Genomic DNA, 23411 nt, shown 5'->3' on the forward strand with positions numbered 1-23411 from the left:
GTTCTTCCTAATGTTCATGTAATTTGAACCCATTGCCCCGAGCCTTATTTATTTATTTATTTATTTCGCGCATTTCTACCCCGCCCTTCTCAACCCTTGAGGGGGGACTCAGGGCGGCTTACAAAATGCACAATTCGATGCCAACACAAACAATAAGATAAAAACATATATCAACAGCAATTATAAAACAATTAAAATAATCAATTCTACATCACAATCAATAAAACCAGTCTAATGCTCAACGTTCGCCAGCTCAGAATCCGTAAATTCATTCCACATTGTCAAATCCTATCAATTCTAGTCGTCATTGTCCTTTGTCTATCTGCCAGATTACCCAAAGGCCTGATCCCATGTCCATGTTTTTAGTTTCCTTCTAAAAGAGAGGAGGGATGTCGATGACCTAATTTCCCTGGGAAGTGAATTCCACAGGCGAGGGACCACCACCGAGAAGGCCCTGCTCCTCGTCCCCACCAATCTCACTTGTGAGCCTTAGTACCTAGGGCAGCAGAAAATAAGCCTGTTCCTTCTTTTTTATGACATTTTCCACATAGTTATACATGGCTTCTCAACCTTTTCTTCTGCAGGCTAAACATACACAGCTCTTTAAGCCGCTTCTTATAGGACATGGTCTCTAGACCTTTGGTCATTTTTGTTGCCTGCCTCTAGACATCCTCCAGCTTGTAAATATCTCCTTTACGCTGTGGTTTAGCTGGTTGTACAAGAAGACTCCAAGATCTTTTTTACATGAACTATTGTTGAGCCAGGCACCACCTATTCTGTATCTTTCCTAAGTGTAGCATCTTACAATTGTCCTTGTTGAAATTCATTTTGTTAGTTTTTGCCAAAACCCACTTCTATTTACCCATGCGGTCTCCACATTCATTACACTCTTGTTATTTGCTCTGCAAACACCATTCTAAACATACAAATACAATATACAATGATAATGAAACAGTGTGGAAACACCATTGGAACGGCCCAGATTACACTCCTGAATAACGTGTTTAACTCTTAATGTATTGTTGTTAAATGTTTAAATTGTTTTACTTTTAAATTATATTTTAATATTTATTTAAGTGTACATTGTGTTTTAGGGCATCGAATTGTTGCCTGTATGTAAAGCGCCTTGAGTCCCCTCCGGGGTGAGAAAGGTGGGGTAGAAATGTCATAAATAAATAAATAAATAATGTGTATACTGTCTGTGATTGTGTATACATTACTTTATACCTTCTCACTCAACATGGGAAAATTGCATGATATGTGTGTCTGGTAGCATATTCAGAGACACCAAGGGTGAGGCCAGCAGGTATGATCCATGTTGACATACGGTACTCTATTTATACAAAATATCTGAATAGGAATGAGATGTTAATAAACATATGGATACAGAGATAAATAAATGTATGGGTAGAGTAACAATTTTCCCCGTGATTCCAGTAGCGGGATTAGTTTTTAACTGTGAAGCTGCAGAAATATTTTTTAAGATATAGAACCCTTAGTAATAGAAATGTTTAGCTGTATAAAATTTATTCAGTTAAGATTTACTGTATTGATAGACAGTGTGGTTTTGTAAATCATGTAGTAAGAGTCACTCAATCCAACAAAGGGCTATTTAGACTGTGTAAATTTAGAAAGTGCCCACCAAGATAATTACACTGATACCCAGTACTCAGAATTCATCCATTTTTACTGGCAACTATGGATTTCTTTCCAGATAGGTAGTGTGCAGCATTTTTAACAAATCTTTGCATGATTGATTCTATATTTTTGTGCATCTGGGGCTAATTAACCTAGAGTCAATTAACATGAAATGAGCTATACCCTTGATTTTGTCCTTGGTAGCATTTACAAAACCTTAGAAAAAAAAACTAATTGCGTTCGAATATTCTGGAAATACAAACAAAATTTATATGAGATAACACTGGAATCATTCCCTTGAATAAAAGCTGTAGTGCAGATTTCTTTGAACACACCACTGAAGCTCCATCCATGTTGGTTCTCAGTATTGCTAAGTTGAATTGGCCTCATGGAAATTGATCAAAATTACAAGTATTATTTGGATCCCATGTTTTGGTGTCCTTTGCTACTTGTTTCCTATGATTTCTGTTCTACCTATCACATCTTTGGTCAAAGCTTTGTCATAAATATGAACTTAAATAGTAATAGATTAATGCCATGACAGAGGTTGAAAATGCTGCTAGTGGCATTGATTGAAGTGTTAGTGTTTTTTTTTAGTGTAGTGCTTTTGATCCTCGAAATTTAAGTTTCTTTCTAAAAGTTAGGTTTATTGGGCATCTATCCATGCTTGGTAAGGTAAAGGTTTTCCCCTGATATGAAGTCCAGTTGTGTCCGACTATGGGGTGTAGTGCTCATCTCAATTTCTAAGCCGAAGAGCCGGCGTTGTCCGTAGACACCTCCAAGGTCATGTGGCCAGCATGACTGCATGGAGCGCCGTTATCTTCCCGCCAGAGCGGTACCTATTGATCTACTTACATTTGCATGTTTTTTTAAAAATATATTTTATTATGTTATAAACACAAATCAATAAGCTAAATTTCAAGTGTTATACATATAAATCCTGAGTAATTCAACAAATATTAAAGACATTATGCTAATTTACACTGGTATAGATTACATTATCCCCACCTTCCCTCCCTCTTCCTCCCTCCCTCTCAACCACAGTATATTTCTACTAATCTTGCAGATCCAGCCACTTGTAGAGTCTTCGTATTTTTTCTTTGATGTGAACATTGGCTCCTCCATTTTTCACCCAGTTGAAGTAGACCTTCCATCTATTTATAATAATCTTTTCTTTATCCATTCTTGGTGCTTGGTTAGTCATAATTCCCGTAATATCTAACAACACTTGGTCATACATATAATCATTCCAATTACTTAACGTCAATTTTGATTTGTCTTTCCATCCTCTAGCAATCACCGCATGGGCTGCTCTTATTGTTACCTTAAATAACTCCTGGCAATTACTTATTATACTCGGATGATCCAACACTCCCCATAGTAGCAAATCATGGAATATCTACATGTTTTCATGGAATATCTACATGTTTTCGAACTGCTAGGTTGGCAGAAGCTGGGGCTGATAGCGGAAGCTTAAGCTGCTCCCCGGAATCGAACCTGTGATCCTCCAGTCAACAAGCTCAGCAGCTCAGCGCTTTAACCCACTGCGCCACCAGAGGCTCTCCTATCCATGCTAGTCGTTGTTAATCACAGTCAGTTTATATTCTTTACATGGCAAAAAAGAAATGGCAAGGGGCAGTAATGTCCAGAAGAGTATAGCTTCAGTTTTTCATTGCTTCATTTCAAAGTAAAAAGGTAAAGGTTTCCCCTAACATTAAGTCTAGTCGTATCAGACTCGGGGGGGGGGGGGGGCGTTCATCTCCATTTCTAAGCTGAAGAGCCGGCATTGTCTGTAGATACCTCCAAGGTCATGTGGCCAGCATGACTACATGGAGCATTGTTACCTTAGAACTGGAAGGCCCCCTGGTAGTGCAGTGAGTTAAATCAGTACCTATTCATCTGCTCACATATGCATGTTTTCAAACTGCTAGGTTGGCAGAAGCTGGGGCTAACAGTGGGAGCTCACCTTGCTCCCCGGATTCAAACCGCCAACCTTTCGGTCAGCGAGTTCAGCAGATCAACAGTTTAACCCACTGCACTAACAGGAGGCCCTTCCAGTTCCAAGACCTCAGGCTAATTTCTCATTGTTGGCTTTGGAATGAGCAATTGTGAGTTTTTATTAAATAAGAAAAGGTTTCAAGTTGGTGTGATTTAGGAAGATCTTGAAATAAACGTCCGCTAGGCAAAACACTGCACAAGACTATTGTGGTTATCAGATCATTAGCTCCTTAAATTTCAGTGCTTTTTATCAGACAATATGTAATATATTTGGGAAATATCATTGCATATAACAGATCATTATGCTTCATTATCTGCTCAAACAGCAACAATTTCATAGGAAGAAAGTATTCTTGTTTTGTATTGTAGCACATTCCCCATAACTAAGTAACTTATTGTTATTTCAACAGGTAGTGACATAGGAATAGATGATGTTATCACAGGAAATTTAACCAAATATGCTGCTGTTCCACCTGCTTACCTTGGACAGCCAAAAAAGGGACATCTCGTATTTGATGCCTGCTTTGAAAGTGGTAAGTGGTAGCATGTTCTTTTTAAAATGTGAGTTGATAACATGTATACATTTTCAGACTTAGATCTGAGTGTCATAATTCTACTAGGAGATTCTTTTTAAGATAATGACATGGGACTTCTGCTTATTGACAGCACCAAGCAACCTTCTATGCCAATGGCCCAGGATAGTTTGGTAGTACATCTAACCCCAACTGAAAGAAGCCCCACTTCAAAGGTGTTGAAGCATACACCAAGCTCCTAGGAATGTGAAATAGGTCAGAGGCCTCAAGCCCACAATTGCTAGATTGCAGTAAAGGGCTTTTTGCAGTTTAAAAAGGTAGCTTCTCCTAACAAGAATGTTTTTCAGAAGTCCCTGATGGGCTTTGGGGGGATTTTGGCAGTTCAGTTCCATGCTGGTTGAATTCATAATACACCATCTCTGCAAACACTTTATAACTAATATACCTTGTCTTTTCCTAATTCTCCATTTTACAGAATTTTTGGAAGTATGTTTGGGCTGCCACACTTTTTGTTTTACCTTTTTTGACTGCAACAATGCGCAATTTTTTCTGGCTTTCATCCTAAACTGCTTTTGGCTTAATGACTGTCTTCTTCCTAACCGTACTGCAGTTTAGGAACCTGGTTAACCTTGACTTTGGATGATTGTTTACTATTGTAGTGTCCCATTTCCACTCTAGATGTGATATAGGAAATGTTTATTGTATTACCAGTTGTAATAAAATGCAAAACCCTGGTCCTATAATCTTAAATGGTCTCCTCTCTCTTGGTTTTTTTTTTTTTTGTCCCATTCATCACAGCAGGAATGGACACCTAGAAAATATGTATTACTGAGGCTGTAGTTGTGGTGGTAGTAGAATGCTACAGAATAGAAGTGTAAGGCTACGGTCTTAACAGCAGTTCTATAATGGTCATTGATAGTTAAACACATCTTAGCATAAATAAACTGATTGAATTATTTGTGGAGATGTGTAATCTTGGTCCAGTCAAAGTACATGTGATGGTTTGATTCCTTAACCTGGTTAGAAAAAAATAGATATGCAAAAGTGCAGATGGAGAAAATTGTGTTAATGGTGCTCATAAGACGAGCAAACATTGGATGGTGCTAAAAGCAATTGTATATGTTCAATTTATATAATGGCATAAATAGTCTTTGTCTCTATTCAAGTTCTTGTTGATGAATTCTGTTCAGTAGTTTACCATTAAAGACATATTCCATAGGTAACTGGTTGACACAGATTAATCAATGGCTTAGCTCTAATCTCTGTGCCTTAAGCAGGAATACAAGTTTCCTGTGTTGCTATAACTTTTCTGTGAAGGAAATTAGAATGGTCAGAAAAATTGACCATTTCTTACTGATGTCACAATTCAGTTCACTGTTGATGTTCCCATGCCATGCTGTCAAGAATGCCAGATGCCATAGTGTCTATGTAGAGCCATGCTGGGAGGAAAAAAAAGCATGAATCATTCATATGATCTACCCAAAGCTCCTGCATAAACCACATTCTGAGATTGTACAATTGTGAACATTTACCAATTATGCATATTTCAAAGAAGAGGTGCAGTGTCACTATTAAAGGATTAATATCATAGAATCAAAGAGTTGGAAGAGGCCTCATGGGCCATCCAGTCCAACCCCCTGCCAAGAAGCAGGAATATTGCATTCAAATTACCCCTGACAGATGGCCATCCAGCCTCTGTTTAAAAGCTTCCAAAGAAGGAGCCTCCACCACACTCTGGGGCAGAGTGTTCCACTGCTGAACAGCTCTCACAGTCAGGAAGTTCTTCCTCGTGTTCAGATGGAATCTCCTCTCTTGTAGTTTGAAGCCATTGTTCTGCGTCCTAGTCTCCAAGGAAGCAGAAAACAAGCTTGCTCCCTCCTCCCTGTGGCTTCCTCTCAAATATACTTTTGCATATTGCTAGCTTCTTGGTGTTTTGTAAGGTATGAGATGCACAATCTTCAGATAACCATATTGGGACATGACTGAGCCTTTGCTCCATCATTTCAAGGCTTCTAGTATGAACTTCAGATAACTGTGGAATGGCCCTTCTCTACAGAGTCCTCCTCCTTTTTCTCTAGACTTCATTGTTGCTTCAGATGCTACTACTACTCGTTGTGAAGTCTTTCCTTCCTTCTCCTTCAACTCTTACACTATGGTAGGCTTCATTGGATCCTGTTCAGACAGTAACCAAAGACATTAATCGTATATAAATGGAAAAATATATAATAAATATTTTTCTATAAAAGTGTAGTCATTTGTGGGCCTGCTATTTCATATGGTTCTGTACAGCCCCAATTGAATAGTAGTTTGGCTAGAGGTTTCTGAGTGTGCTTTAATGGCCAGTAAGAATGGCCATTAAACAGTAAGAATTCTGGGTTCCTAACTTTGAAAAAAATGATAATCATATTACAGATGCAATCACTCAGCCTGCACAATACTGGCTATATAAATCCACAGCTGTAGAAAAGAGGCTTCTGGAACTAGCAGTTTGCACAATGATCTCAATATAAATGTTCTGGCAACCACCAAACAGAATTTACATGACCAAGGAAGCAAGATCACCTTGCTGGACCTAGCCCTCCATAGCCCCAATCCCTGCTCCAAAGAAGTTGGCATTTAAACACTTCCCTAGACGCAGACCTGACCCTAGAAATGCCTTAGATGCAATTTCCCTCAGATCTGCTGTGAGTGCTGACCAGTAGTCTGAACACTGTTAATAAGTAAAAGCAATAGAACTAGATTGCCTCTGATGGTTTCTAGCAAGGTACCAGTCCACTGTGTTCCACAAGCTGCCTTCTGGAGACTATTAACCTTTGATTGTTCACATGATGATCAAAAGAGACCAAAATCCACTGCAGAGGATCTTATTGACTTTACTTGCACTTTATTGCATTTCACAGAAACTATGCCAATTTTCAATGTAAAGTAAATGAAAAAGTGTCATATTTCTGCCTTTAGGTGCATCACATGATCTGCATTGATAGAATTGCATCTGTACGGCTTCTGCTTGCAGTTTGTGTGCTGCTTGCTTCCATTATGCCGACAGATGCAAAATTAGGAATTGTCCTCATTGCCTTCACAACATATCTAAAGTTGTGCCAATTTCAATTCTACTCTACAGTGGAAAATCCCATTTTCTACATTGAATTTGCTATCATGTCCAGATAGAGGATTAGTGACTGTGACCTTGGATGGAACCCCGCCCCCCACAAAAACCCCAAACATCATTTAAGTTGAAAATAATAGGACAGTGATGCAATGCCAGATTTACTGTGTGATACATGCCATGTTGAATGTGTCCTATTCCACCTCAGTTATTTTCACTAGTTCTCTATTACAAACCTATGAAAAATGACTACAGCTGTGGTTGTCGTTCTGGATAGTTGTTTACAGATTATCAGTTACTTCAGGAATTCTTTTCCTCATGCCATACTTTTGCTTTTAGATCTGTATCACTATTTCTCCACAGGTCTTCCATATATTATGGAAATTACTCAAAGAATTTGGGGGCTTTTATCCAGGGACAGCTGATTGCTTCTTCATCAAGGTGGTCACCTACTGAAATGGAGATCATCAGCGATCAAAACAAAATTAAATGAAGATTCTGAATAACAACATCGACCTGGAACAATAAATAGAAAGTTCAGATTCTGGACACTACTATATACCTATTTATTTATTTATTTATTTATTTGCTATACTTGTATACCGCTGTTTCTCAGCCTAGCCGGCGACTCAACGCGGTTTACAACAAAATATAACAATCAACAGTATACAATTTAAAACCATAAAAGCATAATACACAAAATACATAGTACACAGTAGACATCTGCTCAGACTCACAAGACAGGGACATCAAATTCATAAAAATATAAGAAAGCATTCCTCAAGCTACAATTCCTATTATATGAGATAAAAACAACAACAAAGAAAGAATTGTGCTCAGGACTAATACCTTACAAAACAGACTGAAGACATGAAATGGCAAGATCCCACTAGTGGTTATGTACATCTTTCAACTGAGATATCATCAATGAACTGCAACCTATTGTGGACAACAATGTTTCTCTTTCAAGGGCTCTTGGGGCCCTTCCACATAGCCATATAATCTAGAATATCAAGGCAGATAACCCATAATATCTATTTGAACTGGATTATCTGAGTCCACATTGCCATATAATCCAGTTCAACATGGATTATATACAGCTTTGTGGAGGGGCCTAGGTGGCAGACTTCTACTTGCCTGCAGATAGCCTCCCAATTTCAAACAGTTATTTACCTAGAGGAGCACACCCCAATAGATATAAGATCTTGCCACAAACCCAGATTTCAAATCTACTCAGGAAATGTCATCACATGATCCAATCACACTACACACAGTATTAGAATTAGTTTTACTTTCTCATTCTCTAATGTGCCCATGCTCATTCTCTGTCAAAAATGCCCTTCAAAAGTCTACATTGGCCAAACAGGCACATCTCTGTGCCAGAGAATAAATTGATATAAATCAGATATTACAAATTGAAACACACAAGGACCAGTTGCAGAACTGGACACTTCAGTCTTTCAGGACATTCCATCTCGGACTTTAGTGCAGCACTCTCTGAACAAAAAAACTACAAAGGATAATAGGAATATATCCCAAACTCCAGTCCATCAATAGTGAGTTGAATAGAAGCAATAGTTCCTTGGCACATTACATATTAATTGTACCCCAGCCTCCTACAGGCTCCCTTGGCAATTATCAGATTTCCCTTCTGGTTCCCAGCTAGCATCACAATACATCCTAACAGCTCTTTCCACTATCCCTATCCCTATGGTTACCTACTCATTGTGGCTTTAGGTAACATATTTCCTCCTTCCTTTGTCATCCCAGCATAATGTTCACAAGTTTTGTATTTTTACTGCTATCCACACAGTTTGTTCAGAAAGCTCTGTTCTTATGTGCATCACTCCATGAATTGAATGAAGTAGACTTAATTCTACAAAAGTTTATGCTACTAGGTTTTTTCCCCTGTCAGTCTGAAAAGTGCTGCAAGACAATTGTGTGTAACCATCATCAAATAAGCCACAACTGCATGGAAGGAAATGGATGATATTTACCATTGTTATTTTCTCTTGCCATACTCTTAATTGTAAGAGAAAAAAAATGAGGAGTCATATTTGCCTAACAATATTGTGTGTAATCAGTTACAGCAAGGACACATAGGTTTCAATCTCCTGGCACCAGAATGTATGGGGTCCTTAGGGATTCCTTAGGGAGGGATTCTGTGGCAGGTGAAGTGTGCTACTATCTTGAAGCATTTGTCTGGATACCCCCTCTTTACATGCAGAAGCTACACACATTTGGGCACACTATCTGTGTCTGAGCAGAATAAAATTTTTTAATATGACATCTATTTTGGATGTTCAAGTAGAACCTAGAATCAGGTACCCAGATGTACCCAGGTTTATGCACATATGAATAGAATCATTTTGAATCTACCTGCACTGATTGTTCATGAATCTAATGGCAACTGCACAGGGGTTCTGTTTCCCACTGCTGAAGCACATGCCAGTTTTGGAATGCTTTACAGCATCAAGAAATTGAGGTTTTTTTCTTTGATTCTCCCATGTCTTGTCCTGTTGTGACTGCTGTTACTACACCTGTCACAAGATAATTATTTTATTCCTTATGACTGCTTGTTGGCTTGTAATATGTTGTCTAGTGTTATGGAGAGTATGTTTCTGGCACAAAAGAATGGTATGTTTGCCTGACAAAACGAGGAGTTGACTCATCTCTGTAGATAGAATTAAAGTAGCCTCTCTTACAATTTCTGAAGCCACACCTGACAAGAGAACACAACAAATCATTCCAGTCATATAGTGAATCCTTATTGGCTGGAATTTTGCCTCATGGTCTTTCCTAGAATTTTTTAAAATATATGTTTATTATATAGTAAATTTATAAAGTAAAAAGTTGATTCTATACTTTGTTTAGATACCATAACTCAGCTTGGCAATAGATGTATTTCCTTCCCAAGAGAGGATGTTGAACTTGCTGTGATCAAAATGCCTTTCTGCACTATTGCTGAGATACCTGATCTGTTTTATTTTATACAAATACTAATTGGGATGGTTGTACGTACATGCAAGATTCAGTCAATCAGCTTGAATATACAGTTTGACAGTAGGATATAGTCTCTAGGTACTTTCTTAATTCTTGCATAATCCCTATTGACCCTATTGGCAACTGACAACCATTGCATACACCACATCTGTATCCTTTCCCCCCAGAAGATCTGTGATGGTTTGAACCAGATAGACTTTCAGATCTCCCTCCTCAGCACCCTCCTGCAGGCCTCTGATCATGATCAAATTGTCATTAACGTTCCAGTAAGTCCATTTGCTCTTGTAGTGCATCCTGTTTCACCTCTGCACCTCTAATCAAGTCTGTATTCACCTTGATCTTTTTTTTCAGAGATGTGCTCTCTGTCTCTAGTTTGGTGACTATTATCAAAAACTTTATTATCTTTTTGTAATTTTTCTGACATCATCCCTCAATGAGGTCTAGACCCACTTTTAAATCCTGAAACATCAATCTAATTTCCAGAAGAATTTGGTCAGAGGGGGTGCTGGAGGGAGAACTAGAGTTGGGTTGTTTCTTTTGTTTGTCGCACCACCAATCACAGTAGCCTATGATGTCATCAGCCCTTTGGCACTCAGCCCAGTCAGCCTAGGTGATTGACCCTTTTGATCCACTCATTATGTTTTAAAACAGAGCAGCTGCTTTATCTTTCAAGGACACTCTTTAGCCACAACAGGTTGTAGAAGAGCTGTGATGAAGTTGGGGGGCAGGAGGGATGTGGATTTTAGCCTTTAATCATATAAAGTTCTTGTACACCAACTTCAATTTCATTAGCAAGATGAAATATCAATGTCTTTTAGAGTGTTTTTTAATTCATATCTAAATCCCGCCTATAAAAACAGTTTAATAATTCCCCTTTTCTGTCTTCTAGAAGGACTGAATTTGGATTATGCAATTGTAAAATGAATCCAGACAATTAAACGCCCTCTCTTCAGCCAATAGAGGCTGTCGGTCTTTAGCACAGGCTATGAAACCAAATAGATCCTTCTTGAGTGATGCTACTTAAGTTTCTTTGAAAGAGTCAAAGAGAAGAAACAAAAGAAGTGTCCTTACTGTTAAAATAGCAGTGGCAGCTGACTGCTGAAAGGAGATTGAAGCAGGAGCTTCTTTGGCACCCAGCCACTGTTTAAACTGATGAAGAAAAAAAATCTTCCATTCTTTAAACTGCTTGCTTCATGGTAGCAGCTATCTCCTTTCAGTCTGTTTGCACAACAAATTGAGATCGAAATGGGATAAATGTTGTTATATCCCGCAGTCTCGTAAATCAGGCTCTTTGCTCCACGGCTAGCTGGAAGTCCTTCAAAGAGCTTATTCTAAGCAAATAATATGAATCTCCAATAATGGTGGAGGGCTGCAAAATCCTGTTTCTCAAGGAGATTTCAACAAGGCTGCTTATAAAAATAAAAGAATTTGCTTTTTTGGTGACAAAACTGAAGAAGAAAGGAATTGCCTTCATATATCGCAGTTCCTCCAAGGATTATAATTTTAATATAAATCTAAAAGACACACCGTTTTGGGTGTACCAAAAGCAGAATAATTTCTATGAAAATATAATAGGAATTTTGAGGAAGATACTGACCGAGAGGTGCCCTCAAAAAAGAAGGACACAGAAGGATCAGGAGTCATCAGCTGCATCGCAGAGCCTTCAGGCAGAAGAAGAACAGATGTAGTAGTAGAAGAAGAAGAATTGGGTTCTGAGACTGTTTAATGTTCTAAGTGTATATAGCAAATGGTATCACAATGTGGGGAGTATTTGTGGATAGGAGAGGGAGGAGATGTTAAGGATGAAATTACATGGGTTAAAAATCTCTATGAAAGTTAATGGGTTGAACAATTGTATAAAAAGGAAAAGGTTTTTTCATTTCTTACATAAAAATAAGGTGGACATAACTTGCATTCCGGAATCTGACTTTGTATCAGGAGACAAACATCTGCTAATCCAAGAAAAATAGGGACATTTATTTATGGCATGTAATGTTTAAAAAACTAATGGGATGTTGTTCTATATAACTAAGGAACTAGAACCAGAGAAAATATATGAGGATCAAGAAGGCAGAATATTAATTATTAAAGTGAGGTTTCAATATAAGAACCCAGACTGCTGGCACTGATCAAAGTCCTTTACACAAATGCTTACCTGAAAGTGTGATTTGGGATGCAAGGAGCCATGACAAATGGTGTAGAAACATATAAAGGGGTCGGACAAGGTGTATATTAGGTAAAGGTAAAGGTTTTCCCCTGACATTAAGTCCAGTCATGTCCAACTCTAGGGGTTGGTGCTCGTCTCCATTTCTAAGCCAAAGAGCCAGCATTGTCCATAGACACCTCCAAGGTCATGTGGCCAGCATGACTTCACGGAGCACCATTACCTTCCTGCCAGAGTGGTACCTATTGACCTACTCACATTTGCACGTTTTCAAACTGCTAGGTGAGCAGAAGCTGGGATTAACAGCGGGAGCTCATTCCGGTCCCAGGATTTGAACCTATGGTCAGCAAGTTCAGTAGCTCAGCGCTTTAACCCACTGCGCCACCAGGGGCTCCTTAGCACCACTATTATTTAGCTTTTTTGGTAAATGATCTACCTGAACAGTTGAGGGACCCAGAGGTACATATGCCTAAGGTACTTAAAACACACTTCAACATTTTGTTATATGTTGATGACATGATTTTATTGTCATATTTGCAAGTTGGACTACGTAGGGTGCTGAGAAGATTTAATTCTTATTGCCATAATAACTCCCTAATAATAAATTGAAGTCAAAATAATAGTATTTGGCAAACATCATAATAGACATAGATGGCTCCTGGGCAGTGAACTAATAGAGCAAGTTTGCCCTAGAAGGCATTTTTTCTGAGACAGGTTCCTGGCTCCCATATCATCAAAGAAGCTCAGCCAGAGCGAGGGTGTGCGTGCAAATCTGCTGCTTAAATTAACAAATCATAGCCAACCAGGATCTTTAGACCCACTCTTTTCCTCAAAAGTAACAGAACTTTATTGACAATATCTTAGTTGTGTTTTTGAAAAATGTAGTTAGTTTATTTTTACCAAAATACAAAATGCTGGATCTTCTCGCAGTCATCAATAACGAACAGGCCTCTAAGAGCATGTCCTTGGTCCTCTAGATAAACACCATAATCCTTTGAGATCTGGTGTGTCAAATCAGAAAGAAGTGGTATCTTCATAGGTCCAACTCCTCCTTGTTTCCGTTGTGTATTGATCCATGCTAGATGAGTGAACTGCGAATCTACAGAGCAAGCTACTACTTCAGAATTGACTGCTCTGAATTCTTCAATTCTGTCACTGAAGGCAATTATCTCGGTTGGTCACACAAATGTGAAGTCAAGAGGATAAAAGAAGAAAACAAGGTATTTCCCTCCAAAATCTGACAATTTTAGTTCTTTAAACTCTCCATTGATGACTGCTGTTCCTTCCCATTCAGGTGCTGGTTTAGAAATCTTGGCCTTGCTGAGGTGCATTGAGACCCACTTCTTAAAATATATAAGGCTAAGATTACCCCCATGCTCTTATATGGGGCTGAAGTTTGAGCCCTAAACTAGATCACACTATTAGAGCAATTTCAATCACAGCACCTGCAAACTTTTCTGGGAGAGGACCAAAAGACCTCAGCTGCCGCAGTTAGAGTAGAACCAATACCTCTGACAATACATTATATAAACGACACACTGGGATCCTTACATTAAAACTACATTTTTATTGGCCGGTCAGAATGCTAAAATAATATACAAAATGGCCCCTTTCCTATATAAAGCAACTCAGCTGAGAACTGCATATTTGGAGTCAATTGGGGTAAACTGTAGGGGTGATACAGATATTTGAGCTGGATCGGATCTTGATCCCTTGTTAACAGCTCATTTATTTTAAATTTTGTTGTACTGTGGGTTGTATCCTGTATGTGTCATAGCCTTGGTCCTTTCAGTATTGGTTGCTACTTCCTAGTGGATGTCAGATGGTGCAATACCAACTAAACAGTGTAATTTCTCCAGTGGTGTAGGGTGCAAGCACCCTGTGATAATGCAGCATGTCTCATTAAGAACCACATCCACTGTTCTAACATGGTGAGATGTGTTCCACACTGACCATGCGTACTCAGCAGCAAAGTAGCAAAGCACAAGGGCAGATGTCTTCACTGTATCTAGTTGTGATTCCCAGGTTGTGCCAGTCAGCTTTCATATGATATTGTTTCTAGTGCCCACTTTTTGCTTGATATTCAGGCCATGCTTCTTGTAGGTCAGAGAACAGTCTAGAATAACTCCCAGGTATTTGGGTGTACTGCAGTGCTCCAGTGGGATTCCTTCTCAGGTAATCCTCAGAGCTCGAGATGCTTGTCTGTTCTTAAAATGAAAAGCACACATCTGTGTTTTAAATGGGTTAGGAATCAGCTGGTTTTCTCTGTAATGGGCAGTGAGAGCACCTAGTGCTTTGGAGACTTCTGTTCAACCATCTCAAAGCTCCCTGCTTGAGTGATGATGGCACAATCATGAGCATAGATGAAACTCTCTGTCCCTTCTGGCAATGGCTGGTCATTTGTGTAAATGTTAAACATTGATTCTTATAACAGACTGAATGTGAAACATAGCATTGATTGAGAATCTTTACCTGAATGATACATTCACAGTTCTATTTGGGGTAATGCTGTTAAATATTAATATTATATAGCAGGAATAGCTAAAGACTTTTGTTTGAGACCCCCAAATTACTACTGCCTGTCACCATACATGGTAGCTGGCTAGTCTGACCTGGTGTGAGACAGCTTATTCTGTTCTTATGTTCACAAAGATTATTGTTGACTATTGAGAGTTCTTTGGCAGTTGGCTTGTAAGAGGGTTTTTCAGTTTGACTCCAGTTGACTTCTTGAAGAGATATGTGAATAAAATGTTTTGTAACTCGGAACATCTTATTAGTGTTTTACTTTTGTGGTAGAGAGTTCATGAAATTATTTTTCTGACATTTTCTTTCTACCAGAAAACTCTTGCTCTTTTTAAAGTGGAATATTGCCTCTCTATGACCTATTTTGAACATAATGGATTGGGGGTCATAAATAAGTATTGGCTAGGTCATAAATTTATTTCTTATACTTCTGTTCAGAACAACGTGATTTCAAATTACTCTGTAATGATGTTGGAAATAGTTGGCCTTGTAAAGGTTCACATTTTTCCAGCTTGTTAGCTTCAAAATCATAAGTAACCTTCAATCGTCAGCTCCCAACTGTTATTTATCCATTTTAACCATTTAACACTAAAGAGATAAACACTGTTGAACATTTCTACTGATTCATAATAGTGTTATCTCCCGCTCTGCTATAGAGTATACCTTATATTTTCTTTTATAACTGACATGATAAAGTTAACTAAAGAACATGTTTGTTTTGGAAGGTGTAGTTGTGAATGTGGCCATGAATCTGAGGACCAATTGCAGCTCGAAAGTTGAAAAAGGGCAGACTTAGTCCTTACTTGATTCACCATTTTTTAAGTTTCATAGTTAGGGAAGGGCAACTATTGCCCCTTCTACACTGCCCTAAATTCCAGGATGGGATCCCAGATTATCTGTTTTAAACTGGATTATGAGTCTCCACTGTCAGATAACCTGGGATAAGCAAATAATCTGGGATCAGATCCTGGGATATAGGGGCAGTGTGGAAGGGGCCTATGTTAAGACTTTATCTAGAATAGTGGTAGTTTTCAGAACTTCACACAAGTAGACTCCATTCAGTTACTTATGTGATTTCAGGAGGCAATGGATTGCACCGGAACATATTTAGGTCTGCAGCAGTAAAGCAAACATAAATGCAACTCACAAGTGCATTTTTATTTACTTATTTTTTGTGCCATAATACAAATAATTCACCTCCTCATAGTATTGAATATTTGGTGAACATTGATAGCAATGCCAATTTAATTACCCTGTTTCCCCAAAAATAAGACGGGGATCATATATTGATATTTTGCTCCAAAAGATGTGTTAAAGCTTATTTTCAGGGAGTGCCTTATTTACCAAATTGACTTTTTAATGAACTGAAACTAGGGCTTCTTTTTGAAGTAGGATTTATATTTTGAGCATTCTCAAAAATCCTGAAAAAATATGCTAGGGCTTATTTTGGGTTAGGTTTTATTTTCAGGAAACAGGGTAATATCTATTCCACAAATATTGGAAAATCAAGGAAGGGGGCTGTGGGTGTGAATACTTTTCAATACATTGTAAATATGCAGAGGTCTGTATTTTGAATAACAAAGTATCTTTGCATTTGGATTTGAGTGCACATCTGTTCATAAAGGAATATACTGAAATCAGTGAGGAAGTTAATCATTCCAGCTGATTTTACTTCATTTATTTAAGTGGATACCCCACAGAATTATTCAAACTAATATGTGTTTATGCATGTTCATTTGAACTGTGTGGGTATATCAGCTACATGCGTGACTCTGTGCATTTTAAGTTTAAGAATTACTTGGGAAAATGAAAACCGTACACTGTTAGAAATAGTTACCCAAACAATGTAGTTTCTGTTAGTAACTGTTGAAAAAGGAATGCTGTATTTCAAAATTCTTGCATAATAAAAGCATGCTTCTGCAAACGCTTTATTTGTTCTCTTCAAATTCTTTTTAAATATTACTGTATTATGATAATCATTTGAGATGAACTGGGGCCCAGCACATGATTAGTTTTTTTTTTACCTGCTCTAGGGAAACTTGGTTCAAAATTTTATGAAATAAACAACTGTCTCTCTCTCTAATTATTTAAATTATATTTGTTGGAGGAACTGTTGGGAAGATGTGTTGCAAAATCAGCATTTCCCCCTCCATTTCAGGATGAACATGTTATATAATGAGACTCGGAGGAAAATAATTTATTAACATTTTTCCTGATAAGCTCAAAATTCATTTGAATACAAAATGTTGCCTTTGAAGCATAATATTCCACTGGTTAAGCACATAAAATTCCTCTGATTAGGCACATAACTCTTCATGTTTGCCTTTATTGATTCTATTCAGTGGTCTAATTGCATTCCAGGCTTAGTCTTTACCATGCTAATTTTGATTTAGGGTTTGTATTTCTTAAAAACAAACTGAGTGCACACCATCTATTATCGCTGCATGGTCTTTCCACAGCTGGGGGAAACTTTGGGATCAACTGTAATGACATAAAGTGAAGGTAAATTACTACAATACATAAAGGGTTATTTTAGTGTGGTAGCATTTTGCAAGATATTAATAGTCTGAATTTCACTTGGACACAATTTTTGTTTCCTTTGATGTCAGATATTAACTGGCATTTGATGTCACAGCCACTGTGCATTTTAAATAATTTACTTTTATTTGACTATATTTACTTGGAGGTGTAAATAATAAGAATCTTTCTTTATAACCAGCTTTTCTTCTTCACAGGACCCAAAACGGCTTATAACATATTAAATTATGTAAACAACAATCCAAATACATCGATAACAAGTATAAAACATCATAAAATAATAATTTAAAGCAATAATAATATACACTCACATTCTTGTGGCATTATGTCAAATTATATTGCACTTTGTTCCAGCCTATAAACATGGTGTTTCGTATCACTTCAGCTTAGTTTCCTTCACTAAAGGTCTGTCTAAACAGGAATATTTTATGATTCTTGTAGGAAGAAAGGGAGGGAGCTGTTTTAATTTCTTCCACAGGGTCGGGGCGGCCACAGAAAATGCCCTCTCCCTTGTCTATGTCAGTCGCAATTGCAACGGTGGAGGAAGTGAGAGTAGGGCCTCACCAGAAGATCTTAATAAGCAGGTCGGTTGTATAAAGAGATGCGGCCAGATAAGTAAGTTGGACCTGAACAGTTTAGGGCTTTAAAGGTCAAAACCAGCACCTTGAATTGGGCTCAAAAACAGATTGGCAGTCAGTGCAGGTGCTGTAGCAGAGGACTTGTCCTACAATAAATAAGTAGAAGGTATTTTAGGAACAAATAATCTACAGGTTAATAATAGATTTTAGTAAACTAATAATTCAGGTTCAATTTTCTACTAATTTGTTCTAAACATAGCATTCCCCCTGAGTATAATTATTAAATTATATTTAAGCTAATATAAACTTACATATAAAGAATTGATACCAAATGAGAGACTCCCCCCGGGCACACAGAAAACTGGGCAACTTGGAAGGCGCTGAACAGGCTGCGCTCTGGCACAACAAGATGCAGAGCCAACCTCAAGAAATGGGTCTACAAAGTGGAATCCACGACATGCGAGTGTGGAGAAGAGCAAACCACTGACCACCTGCTGCAATGCAACCTGAGCCCTGCCACATGCACAATGGGGGACCTTCTTGCAGCAACACCAGAAACACTCCAGGTGGTCCGCTACTGGTCAAAGGACATTTAATCAACTACCAAACTCATAAATTTTGCATTTTGTCTGTTTGTTTGCTTTGTTCTGTTAGAAATGTAATATAATTGACTGGTTGCCCTGACACGACAAATAAATAAATACATATAAATAATGTCATGCGAACTGTAATGTTAATATTTTCAACATGGGATTTGCTGTTTAACAACTGTTTGGTAATTGGCAAACAAATTTAAAACATTCATATTATTTATTTGCTATTTACCATATAATTTTCACAAAATTCCTGGGAAAAGTATGATAGTTGGGACCCAATGCTGGTTGCGCAACACTGGTCAGAATTAGAGAAGCGAAGACGTGTGCGAGACAGCATTAAGTTTATAGCATGCTTCATCTACATGTAATTCAGTTACGTTTGGGTGAAAGTGAAGAATGGTAAAAAAAAATGCAGTTACCAATAGTTAAGTTTATAGCACGCACCTGTGTCTCTCACTCGCGCGAGTCTAATTCTGACCCATGTCGAGCAACCAGCATTGAGTCTCAGCTATCATACTTTTGCTGAATTCCTTTTACACAGCAGTGAAGGCATTACAGGGCTGGATCTAGATATTTGTCTATGGACATGCCGAAACTGACTCTCTTTAGTGCTCTTCTAAAAAAAATCTCCTGCATGCGACTCTGCAAAGATTTTTGTAGCAAGGGCAATGAAAGGAGCAGTTCATAGAAAAATGGGGGGGGGGGGGGAGGGGGAAATATATATATATATATATATATATATATATATATATTCTTCAACCTCTCTCAGCTTCCTGTACCACAGCTCAACCCATTCAGCAAGGTCCTTTGAAAAAAAGGAGAGCTTTTTAGGCTGCTCTAACCCCATGGTTTCCAAACTATTAGATATGATAGGTTGACATTTTTTCAGTGTACTAGGGATTGCTACAATATTTGTGTTAGATGATTATCTTACTATAGTTTGCAATTCCCAAAATGAAAATAGAATTGCTTTTGCGAACTTTGGGGAATGGGAAACTTCCCCTTCTCTAACTACTTCTCTAACTTAAGGTAGATATTTAGATCTGATGGCATTTTCTAATAGTGTGATAGTAAAGATATGGAACATGATCCTGCCAATGTCCTAAATCTAATATGGTAGTAGTTCTAGAGAAGCATTCTTCCCCTCCTCTTCATGTCATCATATCTAAAGAACGTGTCCAGGGGATTTCCAATCCATCTTGAACATGTTTTGAAGGTGTGTGGTAGGCATCACTCCCTTACAATTTTGCAGATGTAAGCCATTTATTTCAGTGGAAGAGTTACAGATGGAATTAACACTCTCCTTCGGAAATCAATGTGATCTGTATGAGAGAGATGTTTCCAAGGTGCATTGAGGAAGTACTCATTTTGGCAATGCATATACGGAGCACAGAAAGTGGGATACAAAATCTTATCTCACAAGTTTCTAATATTAGTCAGCAGTGTAGAAATACATTGATTTGGCATTAATGTAGACGAGGTTATCCTTTTGATTGTAAAGGCACTATGTATGATAATTGTTCAAGATTTGCTTTTAAACATTTCTTGTTATTCCTATTCATGCGTTGTTATTGGATCTGTTCCTTTTCAAGTTAAAAACTTTTATCTAAGATATATTCTTTAGTGTCACTCATCAATCACTATTTGCTTATATAACATATAATTATGCTGTAGCTGTTTTACTTTGATAGTATGCCACCATCTTTCTTTTCAGGTTTTAATTTCTCTTTAATATTTTAACTACTATAGTTATATTCCTAGATTCGTTTCAGGTTTTCTCTGGTTTTTTTGCTGGGAAAACTTAAAGCTTGTCATAATCATCTATAATCTTGTATTATTTAGTCCAAATATATCTGCTGCACTCCTTTTTCTTCTTCTGCTGTCCTCCCTAGTGTGTATTGATTCTACTCTTTTAAAAATCCTAGCTTTCTGCCTTTGGTTTCTGTATGTAGGCTTGGATCCAAAGCCATGAATGTAAGGAGAAATTTTGAGAATGCTGTTCTATGCCAGCATCAGCAAAAGACTATTCAAAGTGCAAATCTCCAGTGTTTAAAGCTGTATAGTACAGTATAACTAAGGAAAAGTAAAACTACAGTATACAGTCAGCCCTACTACATTCACAAATTCAACCATCAACCCTTTCAACAAATAAAACAAACCTTAAATTTGACATTTTATGTAATAGACTCTATGTTAATATGATACTGTGTATCATGGAATGAGCATCCATGGATTTGGGTTTTTATAGGGGATCCTGGAACCAACCTCCAGCAGATACCAAAGGACCACTGTAAAATAGAGGAATATTTTGCTATTAGGTGATTGTTTTGTTAGCGTGCTTAATCAATATGGCATATTACAATTCTACAGTTATTTGCACCCAATATGTTGACATATGGTGTTTGTGCACCTTGTATTTCAGTGTCATCTTCTGACAATTGATTTTTTTTTTAAAAAATTCATTGTTTTTGCCCTAGTGCACTTAAGAAATGATAGCATAAATATGTGCTTGAGACTTGATATTTACTGGTAAGTGAAGAAAAGCTGTGAATGGCTATGTGGTGATATTAGCTTTACAGTTGTGGTCTACAATCTAACCTATTTATTAGTAGATAAGTGTTGGTCATTGACCATTATAGATAGATAGACAGACAGATAGATAGGTAAATAGATCACTGAAATTGGTGGCCATAGAAAGGCATTAAAACAGTTTGTTCAGTATCTTTTCCAAAAGCATATACCAGCAGAATACTGGATTTGAGACCAGTGTTTTATTCAACACTTCTTTACATAATCACCCTTTCTAGAAATGGAAAGGATTTTTCACCAGTGGATCCTTCTTATCTTATATACTACCAGATGTGGATTCCCAAAGCATTTCCAAAACAGCAATATCCAAACACAACATAAAGATAATATACATTGGCGAAGCCTGGGGTATAATGTTCTATTAAACCCCTTCTACACTGTTATATATAATCCAGATTATCCGCTTTGGACTGGATTATACGGCAGTGTAGACACAGACAATCCAGTTAAAAGCAGACAGTATGGATTATTTGCTTTGATAATAATAATAATAATCTGCTTTTCTCCCTTAGCAGGACGCAAAGCGGCTTAACAACATTATATAAAAGATAATACAAAACAATATGTATGTAAAACAATAACCTATAAAAACAAATTTACAATAAGAAATAAATAAACATATTTAAAAACATTTGTCTAATACAATTATTGCAGGCAGATGGTAAACATTAGCACGACTCAATAAAAGTTAGCCATCCTGTCATTACAGCTAAGTGTCTAAGCTTAGTGTAGATGGGGCCTTAGTCTCAAATAACTTTCAGCTTTCAGATCTATATAAACACCAACAAAATACAAATACCCCTGTTAAAAATAAAGCTTCAAGTTAAAACAGCAAAAATTAAGCATCATAACAATTAGATCTAAAAATATTATGGACATAATGAAATAGGTATTTCCTCGTCCCAATCTTTTTAGACTGAAAATTCTTTGCCATTTTCCAGTTCAACTGTGTGTTTGGAAAACTCCTTCATTGCTGTCTTTTTAACTGGGCTCCCAACACTTGCTGTTCTTATTTGTTGTGAACCGCTGTGAGTCGCCTTCGGGGTGAGAACAGCGGTATATAAGTAAAGTAAAGTAAAGTAAATAAACAAACTATCACTTTAGCATTCTTAAGTATTTAAATCTTGGGGTCTTTACTATGGAAAAATGAGAAGGCATCTTAGTAATATTTTTGCCACACATATATTATGTATCACTCCCCTTTTTGAGGATCATAGACATTCCATTTGTTCAGGCTCATCACCTATACTGTCTCTACATTACATGTAAGACCCACACATCTTCCATCATATTTGTATCATCACATTTTTCATTTTTGTCTTAACAAACAATCAGTAAAATCTGACCCTTATAAGGAATCGAATAGTTGTATATATTCTGCATTCATACATGTCAAAGACACAGACATCTGTATTACTGCAGGCATCCAAAGAAAATAATATTCTTCCATAAGCACTTTTCCATCTAAATAAGAAATATAATTACGATAGCCTTTTAAATATTCATAGAAATTGTTTTTATTCTCCTTGTATTTTACTAGCATCGTAAGGGTTTTTATCAGCCAGAAACAGCATTATCAGCATAAAAGCAATAACAGCTAGGTCCATTGATTGGAGGCTGTTGGAATAACTCTAACTCTTATATCTTGAGAGGCAGCTTTTGTACTATATTCAGTTTATATCTCTCCCATCAAAGATGATTATAATTTGTCCTTATTAATTGCAAGAATAACCTTTTTCTCCAATGGGAAATAAGATATCTATATGGCCATTTTAAAAGACCAGTACCCTAGATGTGTCACTAGCCTCATTTTTGGCTGCATGTCATCAATTGATAGTGTCTAATTGCATCAGCAATCAGTTGATTGTGTCAGCTGTTTAATACTATTATACGTATGTGGTATATCTTTCTAGTTTCACCATGCTCTAGTCACTTGTCTCATCATTCTCCAGACACAACTTCTTAAAAGCAAAGCGAAGCAATAGAAAGGTAAAAAGTGTTAAAAGCCCCAAGAGTGTAAAAAGTTATAACCCAGTGTTGAAAAGATAATAAAGTATGTGACTGACATATCAGAGGGAAATATGTCTGAAAAGACTTTTTTTCCTGAGTGGTTATATTTGACTGTGCAAAGCCACCTTGATATAG

General features: G+C 37.4%; 1 protein-coding gene across 2 annotated transcripts in view; it reads left to right on the forward strand.

Moving 5' to 3' along the window:
• BEND5 (BEN domain containing 5) overlaps positions 1 to 23411 on the forward strand; it is a 995828-nt gene that overhangs the window by 3294 nt on the left and 969123 nt on the right. For both annotated transcript variants that reach the window (XM_067467888.1, XM_060773472.2), the window contains exon 2: positions 4047 to 4169. In XM_067467888.1, the coding sequence (XP_067323989.1) occupies positions 4047 to 4169 (123 nt within the window). The remainder of the gene's footprint in view (positions 1 to 4046; positions 4170 to 23411) is intronic.

Source organism: Anolis sagrei, chromosome 4, assembly GCF_037176765.1.
Source record: "Anolis sagrei isolate rAnoSag1 chromosome 4, rAnoSag1.mat, whole genome shotgun sequence".
NCBI lineage: Eukaryota > Metazoa > Chordata > Lepidosauria > Squamata > Dactyloidae > Anolis > Anolis sagrei.